At 44.0% G+C, this 10,436-nt stretch overlaps 1 protein-coding gene across 1 annotated transcript; it reads left to right on the forward strand.

Annotated features, from left to right (window-relative positions):
* Window positions 1–436: 436 nt before the first annotated feature.
* On the forward strand, window positions 437–10,217 carry LOC119652000 (protein disulfide-isomerase A5). The gene is made up of 7 exons (XM_038055928.1): window positions 437–633; window positions 717–949; window positions 7,931–8,135; window positions 8,315–8,815; window positions 8,896–9,054; window positions 9,116–9,257; window positions 9,330–10,217. Exons 1-7 carry the CDS (start codon window positions 598–600, stop codon window positions 9,947–9,949), a joined length of 1,896 nt encoding a protein of 631 aa, XP_037911856.1. The 5' UTR covers window positions 437–597; the 3' UTR covers window positions 9,950–10,217.
* The last annotated feature ends 219 nt before the right edge of the window (window positions 10,218–10,436 follow it).

A 10,436-nucleotide genomic window follows, 5' to 3' on the forward strand; every position in this document is an offset into this window, starting at 1 on the left:
GGCTTTCCTCTGTTAACTTGGGCCTCTTGGCGGGTTAGTACGCCTTCAAATGTAAATCCTTTAATTTTCTATGTACAGTGCGATCAGACGCAATCACATTAGCATCTTCCAGTTGAGATTTTATCTGTGTGTGGTAGCACATCTATTTTCTAGGCAAATTTTCCTTAGATATCTTTCTGGCCTGGCAGTAAAAGTGAGTTTCCTACCGCATATATTCCTCCGTTTCGGGCTTAGTTTATGACCTGATTCCAGGGGCCTTCTTTTCGGTGCATCGTCAATCAAGTCGTAATATTCTGATATCAATTAATGAACATTTCATGATCAAATCTCCTTTATTTTGACAACCGTTACTGTATTCTAATGAATAGTACCGCTACTATTCGTTAGAGACCAGCACCGCAGCCTGGGTGAAAAATCCAATATCTGGCTGTCATTGGAAGCTAAACAAAACCATAACCTTCCCAATTGCCTGCTACATGGCGACTGGGAACGTCATCACCTTGTAAATAAGAATCTCGCGAAACGCCGGCAATGTAATTACTTTTTAAGTTCATCTCATAAAGTGAAAGCAATCTCATAGTTAGTTTTATAGTCGCCATGAATAAGATTACGCTTTTCCTGATAGTTGCGTGGGTAAGTACCGTACAAACGGATTTTCCGGCAAAAACCTGAACACTGACGTGGTTCTCGCCTTATGTTCCTCCTCCCGATTGCAGGTATTCCTCGCTAATTTGGAGCAACTCGCCGCGAAGACAAATCCCCAGAATGTCGTGATTGATAGCATAACGGACATGAAGGAGCTGAAGAAGTTGTTCAGGACCAAGACGAACATGCTCCTGATGTTCGTCTCGAGCATGAAGGAATCTCAGTCGGCGGTGAAGGTGCTCCGGGAGGCGGCGGAAGTTGTCAAGGGGCAGGGGACCATGGTGCTGATAGACTGCTCCAACAGGTAAATGTCTGAATTGTGTTGTTAAATGGTAAATTGGTGTTCCGGCGAGGGTGCGATAAGGAAAATGGAGTCGAGCTGAACATACCACGGCGGCTCGTGCGATGATACCAATTCGAGTGGGAAGATTGCCTTATCGGGAAACTTGTTCTGGAGAGAGCAAGCAACTATTTGGTGTGCTGTGATATCGCGGCTACAACACTTACTTGCCTCAGCAGAACAAGAGATATCGGTTTCAGTATGGTTCTGGCTTTCCCACTGAAATTACTGCTTTGATGTAAAACTGTTGGGCGATGTCTTTTGCCGAATTCCTAAACCCCAGCTCAAAAGGAAGATGCGTCGATAACTTTTGCATATAATCATCTAAATTGGGCATATTACATTAACCCCATGCTCCAGCTGTCTCCACTTTTTCCAGGGAAAAAGATACTCCTCTACTGTTCTGCACCGTGCGTCCAGGGCGATCCACTACTCGAAAGTCTAGTTATTGGAGTTGTCGCCCTTTCTTAAAGGGTGACCTGCCCATTGCCACTGACATCTTGTATTCAACAAGTCCGCCGACCCTACCCCGTTCGGCGATGTGGTTCTTTGTTCGAGGTTGCCGTGCGGTGTTACAAACTCTTGGCGCTTCTCGACTAACAATGGAACTCTCTTATCACATCACGGAATGGACATTTTCTCTTAACAACCTCAACGTTGGTGTTGAGATAGACTAAACGAGAAAGGTGGATCTAGCGCTGTTAACGGGTCGAATTACCTTGACTCTGCTTGCTTCTCTTTCCAAATCCAGAACCACTTGGCCAAGATTCTTGACTCGACGAGGAAGCAGATGTTAAGATTTTAGTCGACGTATTTGAGGATGTCAGGGTCCATTGAAGGGCCCCACGTCCTTCGGAAGAGTCAGCATTTAAAATCACCTTGATAACAGGATGGAATAGCATCGGCGCACATGGTCGGACTCAACGCACATGTTCTATAGTGATCCGATAGGAAGATCTAGTCTGCTCTCTGCTGATCAACCTTTCCAAGGGTTCTGGATGCGTTTCACGACAATTTTAGCTATCTTTGCGGCAGCAGGGAGCATGGAAATGCTCTTCCAATTTCCGCCTTTAAGGTGGGCGTTGTACCATTCGCTGGAGAAGATTTGGAAGATTCGCAGATAAGTGGAATTGGCTACTCGACAGAAACGATGTAGACTGCAGTTTCTCAAAGAGGCGAGAGTTTGAGCGCGATTGTGCTAAGTTGATTTCACTGTTATTTGGAGGAGTACGGGAAAGCCACCAGCTACAAAGAAGTGACTACTTCAGCATGGTATCTTCTGAATAATATTCGTTAGCGCGAATTACGCGACCATATCATTGAAGACGCCTATTTTGCAATTTTTCCACGATCGATGCAGTCCCATATTGAGCGTGGATATCCTTATTTCGGATGTGATCAGACGGGTTACGTCATAGTCAAAGACAACATCTCCGTCTCTATTACCGCGAGGCGCCGTTCAATGTCTTTTGTAGTCGGTCAACACTCTGAACCATAGAGAGCGACAGGACGGACAACATTGCGGTAAATTTTCGATTTGAGACGTTCGTTGATACGTCGATCACAAAGAACACCAGTCGTGGAACACGACTTCATCCAGCTTGCGTTAATGCGTGAAGCAATTTCATAACGCAGCTCTCCATTGGCTGATAGCGTTGACCCGATGTATTTAAATCGCTCAGTTCTTTGCAGGTCACTGCTGCTATCAATGATTTTGCCTGTTTCATGGGGATCGATCGCCAAAAATTCAGTTTCATTAAAATTCAATCTGAGACCGTGTTGCATAAAGTGATCATTCCATCCCACCCCCATCCATTCCATCCACCCGCTACACTTCGAACTATACTTTTGGAATTGTGGTAGAGCAATTTAACACAGCGCACGAGTTCTTCTGGTACTAGGTGTTGCTGCAGAACTTAATCAAATGAGTTCGTGTGGCACACGCTCGAACGCCTTCTCTAGATCCAGGAATGCAATGCAAAGAGGGCGTGTAAGTGTAAGTTACAGCAGCGACACAAATTCAGGATGAACACAGACACCCTAGAGGCCTGGGATTCGAATCCAGAGCCAGCTCTACATCTCAACCATCGTGTCGTCAGGTCCTCCTGCTTTCCCCGATTTTATTCGTTTTATTACTGCCTCGATTTCAGTGGCGTTGACAGGTGGAATTTCTCCAAATGTCGGCTCTGCACGTGGAAGTGGAGGATGAACAAACTTGACGCCTACAGGTCCAAAATTGACAAGAGCATACTGCTTACCTCGTCTTTCATTCGCTGGTGAACAATTGGACGATGGAGCAATGTGCTGTAGTGTTATTTTCACACGAATGCAGAACCGAGTTGAGCAAGAGTATACCGAAGATTTTCAGAGCAATTGAATCCTTTCTGTATTTTTTCGTGATAGATTACGTATCTTCTGGGGAGGCATGACATTAGAAACGAAATCGGATCTGCCTTCATCACTGTGTCAAGTACCAGCCACAAATCATGTAGAATTACTATGCAACACTATTTCGAACAGGTCTTGCAGTCACACATCATATCTTTTCCGAAATTCATCGAAAAGAACTTTGTTTTCATGGATGGTACTGAAAAACCGGACACCGCTGCTACTGTATGATAGTTTCTGAAGAAGGTAAACATTACGGATATAGCCGTGACCAGCTCAAAGCCCTTAAGCCTCCTTTAGCTAATCGAGCAATCATGGGATGAATTACAAAAAAAAAATGTGGGACACAAATGCTACTCCAGTGAACGTACAGGAGTTGGAAGAAGATATCAAAGGAGAAGAGGAGGCGACAACAAGAATTTGTCAAAAATTTAGTGGGTTCAATAAAGTATCGAATGGAAAGTGTGATTCCACAAAGGGAGAACACACGTTAATGATAGATTAGAATGAAGGATTACTAACAATTTGATTTGTTGAAATTCAATTTTAGATATATTATGCGAAGACGAATTTATGGCTTCTTACCAGGGCAGAGGCAAACTATCAGACGCTGCTTCACCACTGCCCTGGGAGTAGCATGATCGAAGCGGCTCGCAGATGTTTAAAAACTCCTTTATATAATTCGTTTCCGAATAGCTGAGTGGTTAGAGCACAAGGCTGCCGTACGGAAGGTCACGGTTCAAATCTCACTGGAATTTGTGCCGTGATTTGACGTCGGATACCAGTCGACTCAGCTGTGAATGAATACCTGAGTCAAATAGTTATATTGGACGTAAATCCGTCCATACTTTGGGCCAAAGCTTGGCCAGAGCTGAGCATATTTTGTTTATGGATTGAGGGGTCCTAAGTCCGCAACAACTTGGTGTCTGACCGGAGCAAATGGGGAGCAACTCATATCAGTTAACATCAGTTTCGGAAAGTACCAACCGAGACCTTTCATTTGATACTCTACACGACTATATCCGGTGAAAAAAAAAATGTAATCCCCCCTTTGCATGTATGGGGAACCGCCCTCCCCTAAACTCCATCTATATTTATGTCACTTGCTATATGCGTGCGATTTTATAGTTCCCATCTGTCCGCTAAATTTCGTTCATATCAGTTTAGCCGTTTTGGAGAAAAGTGCGTGTGACAGACAGACAGGCAGTGAATCGGTTTTAATAAGGTTTTGTTTTGCAGAAAGCCTTAAAAATGACCTAGTCAAAGCTTTGACTTCCATGCAGAAGGCGGTCGGAATATAGATATGTTCTGGGGCTCTTTTCAGAGATCTTGCTGCAGATGAGTAAGGTGAGCCGAAGATAAGGAACTCCATAAACGTGTATTTGGAGTTCAACTGAAGGCTCTGAATGACATCGTCATCCTTTTGGAGGGTAGCCATTCCCAATAAATCTCTGAGATCCGGAACAAAGTGTTCGTAACTAATTTGTTTTTATCGGACACATGTTGAATGTCCAAAATAAACTGGCTTATCAGTGTTAGGTGTCGAGGGAATGCTTTGTCGGGCTTCTGTCTTATGACAATAATAAGAGGCTTATGGTTCGCGAACACAGTGAATGGCCTGCCTTCAAGGGAAAAACGGAATTACATGAAGTATACATACGCGGCTGCTAATTTACAATCGTAGGTGGTGTACTTCCCTTAAGCGGGATTCAACTGCTTCGACAAGAAATACAACGGCTGCCAGCTTCGGTACACTCTATGGTGAAAACTTTACGATGAACAGTGTATCGTCTACGAGCTGACGCCTCCTGGAGACCTCCAACCCTCTGTTATATCCTTGATTTTTGGCCCAGATAGAAAGACGTAAAGGAGGGCCTGGTGGTGAGCGGCTTTGGGCAGCATACGACGGTGGTAGTTTCTATGCTCAAGAACCTTCTGAGGTCTTCTGCCGTTTAAGTAACGGAACGCCCGCGATCGCTTCTAGGTTGTCTGGGTTGAACGCCGTTGGGGGTGGTGAAATCATCTAGAAATTTCCCTTGAGGCTGGAGGAATTTGCATTTTTCAATGTAGAAAATTAGGTTCAGAAAGAGTTGAAAAATGCACTCGAGATGTGCCAAATGCTCGGAATCGGTGTAGGAGGCGACCAGAATATAATTCACGGAAACAAAACTAAAGTGGCAAGTTTCGTAATACAAGTCTAAGTCCTGAAAGCTTTGAGCGGCATTTTACATGCCAAAAGTCGTTCCTGTGATCTCGAACAGTCCGTCAGTTGTACAAATTACAGGCTTTGAATATCTTCGGTTCGTAAAGGGGTTTGGTGACAAATCTTGGCGATATTCAGGGTGGAGAAAACAACACATTTTGCTAATTAATGCGCAAAGTCTTGGTTGACACCAATGGGGTACCGGTCCATTATTGTCTGACTATTTAGCCCTCTGTAATCTCCACAAGGTCGCCCTTCGTTATTAGGTTTAGAGACCCGATGGAGTGGAGTTGACCAACAGCTGTTGGGAGCTATATACAAATCGTGCTTAAGTAGCTGTTCAAACTCTTTCTATCTTCAAAAAATTGGGGAGCCAGTAGTATTGATATTGTACTTAAAATCATGCCTAACTGGCTGGGATATACTCTATTGGGTTATAATGATGGGATATTTTGGGAGTAGTGCGTGAATACGTGGTGTGGCAACATCCTGAAAAATAATGGAAACAGCGTTTTTGTTCGAGCAGGTTTGAAATGTTCCTTGACTACTTAAGAGAGGTTGTGATGTCTATCAGGTGATACAGGAAGTCTGCGCCGAATATGGGGATAAGGATGTCCGCGAAAAGGAAGCGCCAGGAAGAAGTCCTATGCAAGCCAAGACCATTTGCCAAAAACCGTATATGTTTATAGGCGTGAAGTTTGCTGCCAAAAATTTTAGTTGCTGTGTACATAACTTGTTGGGTCTGGCGACCGAGGAGGAGGAGGACCGCAATATCTGCGCCTGTATCCACCAGGAAATCGCGCCTGCTAAGAGCCGCGCTTCAGGTAGACTTCACCGCGTCCCCTAGCGAACTTGGTTTTATTTTTGACTGCTGGCCACATTGACCGTGAGAGCATCGATTTCTCTCTGCCCCATCTCGGCGGTCTCGCGGAGATATTTCCGCGATCACGGGGCGTGCATGCAATTTGTGTGTTTGCTCGGTTGCCGCAACCAGCACATTCAGGGAGCTGCCGTCCTCACACGTTAGTACGACCTGCGTGCCCTCCGGCAGTCGCTGAACTCGCAATACGTCAAGATCTCCGCGGTAACCATGTTTCTATCTAGCTGCTTCATTTCATCCGCTGACTGGGGGTGCGGTCATTAATCTTTAAGTCCGTTAGCCTCACTTACCGACAGGCGTCTGATGAGTTGCTTCTTGAGTCGAGCATAGGAGCTTTCGTCCGGAATATCGGCGACGAACGCGACTGACCAGACTCAATAGCGCGTGGTTGTATCTGGTGGTGGTCATAGTGACGCCCGCCAACGCGAGCTGACCCTCTAGTCGTAGGCTAGTTGCCATGGAAGTTATGGATACAGAAGGTCCTGCGGTATCCTTCCTTTCGCGAGATATATCTTTACAAAAACAATAACCAAAAACGAACATAAACGGAGCACCACGGAATTGAATCGAGCGAAGGCGAAACTCCTTTCCTAATTTTTTTTTTCAAAATTTATGAGTTAAACGTTGACTTAAAGAAAATTCAAAGGAAAGCGTTCGTTTTTGAACAAATAGAAAACTAAATAAAATTCAAGTGAACATTTCGAGACAAAAACTATAAATGAAACAATCGAAAGTACTGGGGCACACGGCCCTGCACTTTTTATGCAGCTGCCCGGCATCCTCAGATCTCAGACGAAGACACCTTGGCAAAGTTTTCTCTACCTCTGGAGAATGTTCTCAGATTCGCTAAAGCCTGCGAACACCGTAGGGGGGAAGCCTTTGAATAGGCAAGTTACGGGATAGTACAATGGGCCTAACAATGGCCTGACTGGTCGGAGCTGCGGCTCCCCCCAGTAAACTAAACTAACTGGGACAACATTAACTTCAAACTGTAGAAGTAGCTTCAAACTTCCCAACTTAGTCGAGGCTATCACGTCTGGTATGCAAACGCTGGAAAACGGCAGCCAAACGACATCTAACAGCTCCTTTATACTCGTACATGATCACCACTCCTTTAGTGAACTCGAAACGTAAAAACTGTCTTAGTCAGTCGCCCACTTTCAGGTGTAAAAATTCTTGTTCCTCCCCCGATTCAGTCAGGTAATATGTCGATGCCTAGATCAACTAAGCAAAGTGCATTCAATTGGACTTCAACATGGAGATGTACATAGCATTGCAATTCTAAATAGGAAAGATAAAATGTTCAAATTTGACCTACTATGATCGACAAGAATCGTAGTTTTGGGAGTGTACAGACGTAATAGTAATCCGCTAGTAATCAAATGGATTTTTTTATCTCATTAATCTTAATTAATTCAGAATGTTCTGCATGTATAGATTTTTTTAATGAATCCGTTTGTCTTTTCTTATTTAGTGAAAAGAAGAAAATATGCAAAAAGCTGAAAGTTTCTCCGTCTCCTGTCGTTTTAAAACATTACAAAGATGGGGAATTTCACAAAGACTACGATCGCCAAACGACCGTGCAAAGTATGGTAAACTTCATGCGCGATCCTACTGGCGATTTGCCTTGGGAGGAAGATCCAGCTGGTGCTGATGTACTTCATATACAGGATTCAAACGTAAGTCTATGATGTTCCTTATCATGTACTGAAAATATTTGCTCAATCTCCCTTCGCTTAATTTCGGCCAACATCAAAGTAGACTCCACCTTGTCCCTCAATTTCCCATATTTCAATCAACTTCAAATGAAATGTGATAAAATTAACTAATAAAAATGATTTTTCCTATTCTCACAAAGTCTTTAGCTAAATTTCTAAAAAAGGAAACCAAACCCGTCATGCTTATGTTCTACGCCCCGTGGTGTGGCTTTTGCAAACAACTGAAGCCTGACTACGCGGTCGCAGCGACTGAACTGAAGTCAAAATACGTGATGGCAGCAATAGATGTCGATCGGCCGGAAAATACGATAGTTCGGAGGCAGTACAATATCACTGGTTTCCCGACGCTTCTCTATTTCGAGAATGGCAAAGTGAAACAGACTTACGACGGGGAGAACAAGAAGGATGCCCTGGTGGCATTCATGATGAACCCGTCGGCCCCGCCTGCGCCCAAACCAAAGGAGGAAGACTGGTCGACAGATACCACCTCGGAAATCGTGCATTTGACAACGAATGGTTTCGAACCTGCATTGAAGGATGAGAAATCGGTTCTGGTTATGTTCTATGCCCCGTGGTGCGGTCACTGTAAACGGATGAAGCCGGAATATGAGAAGGCGGCGGTAACGATGAAAAATAGTAAGGTTAGTGTATACCTAAGTGCAGAAGCTTATCCATTGGTTGGGAAAAGTTGCAATTTCAGTCCTGCTCACTATTTATATAGGTTCCTGGAATTCTGGCTGCTCTGGACGCAACCAAAGAATCCGCGATTGCTCAAAAGTATGGTGTGAAAGGATATCCCACCGTGAAATATTTCGTTCATGGAGAGTTCAAATTTGATGTGAACGTTCGCGAGGCTGATAAGATCGTTGCTTTTATGAAGGTTAGATATTATCCTCCCATTATTTTAGACAGATAAATATGTTATTGGGCTGTATCTGCAGGATCCAAAAGAACCCCCACCACCACCGCCACCAGAGAAACCATGGGATGAGGAAGAATCTGAAGTTGTTCACTTGGACGTTGAGAACTTTAAGCCATTCTTGAAAAAGAAAAAACATGCTTTAGTGATGTTCTATGCTCCATGTAAGTTGAGAGCACCTTCCCAAATTCCATCTAGTCTCTAAAGGAAAAAATCGGTTATCTGTTCTGTTCTAGGGTGTGGCCACTGCAAACGCACGAAACCCGAATTCACAGCGGCTGCAAGTAAATTCAGTGAGGATCCTCGCGTAGCGATTGCGGCTGTCGACTGTACCCGTCATTCATCTGTCTGTTCGGCCTACGAAGTACGCGGTTACCCGACCATCAAATACTTCAGCTACTTGAAAACGGTCACTCCATACGAAGGCGGTCGCACCGAAAAAGATTTTGTCAAGTATCTTGCTAGCCTCGGCGCAACAGTGGGTGTTTCCCCAGCAGACAGCGGCATAAGTGGACCCGTCTTGGAAGTGAACGATGGAAACTTTGATGTCGCGATAAAACGTAAGAAGCACGCTCTCCTATTTTTCTACACGGAATGGTGCAAGCACTGTAAGCCGGCCAAAGTGGAGTACTCTGAAGCGGCGAAAAAACTTAGCGGTCAAGATATCCTATTTGCTATGATCGATGCCGAAATGAATTTAGATACGACGGATCGGTTTAATGTCAGTGGATTCCCGACAATTCTACGATTTACTAATGGAAACTTGATTGGGGAATTCCAAGGAGAAAGAACTGTTGATGGTTTTATTGCGTTCGCCAAGGGGGTGGAGACAAAAAAAATTGTAGACGAGCTTTAGTAGCCTTCGATCGGGGTTAAATCATCGGAAGGGCTACGAAATCTGTATGAAAGTACTCAAATTGTTGGGAGCACTGTAATGTTTTAAGTCTATGGGTGGATGCAATTCGCCTTGGTTTTAATAAATTTTTATTTATGGGAAATTCTCATGGAAACTTTGGACAAAATCACCATCGAACTCTTCATTATCAACTCACAGTGCAAAATCGTATGTATTCCTCTGTATGTTCTGTTTTTTGATATGATTAAAAAAAATGATTTTAATATTACACTTTGGATATGATTTATTCCTAATTTAATGGTAACCGAACTTTGCTCTAGTTCGGATCATTGTGGAACAATGCGCGGAGTTTAGATCCCCGCTCTACCTGCTCTTTATCGATTTGAACAAGGCTTTTGACAGGGTCCACAGGGAGATTATCTGGAGTGCTCTGTGTGGGAGGAACATTCCAGTGTAACTAAATATACCAGGTGTACTCCTAATTAAT

The sequence above is a fragment of the Hermetia illucens genome, chromosome 3 (assembly GCF_905115235.1).
Source record: "Hermetia illucens chromosome 3, iHerIll2.2.curated.20191125, whole genome shotgun sequence".
Taxonomy (NCBI): Eukaryota; Metazoa; Arthropoda; class Insecta; order Diptera; family Stratiomyidae; genus Hermetia; species Hermetia illucens.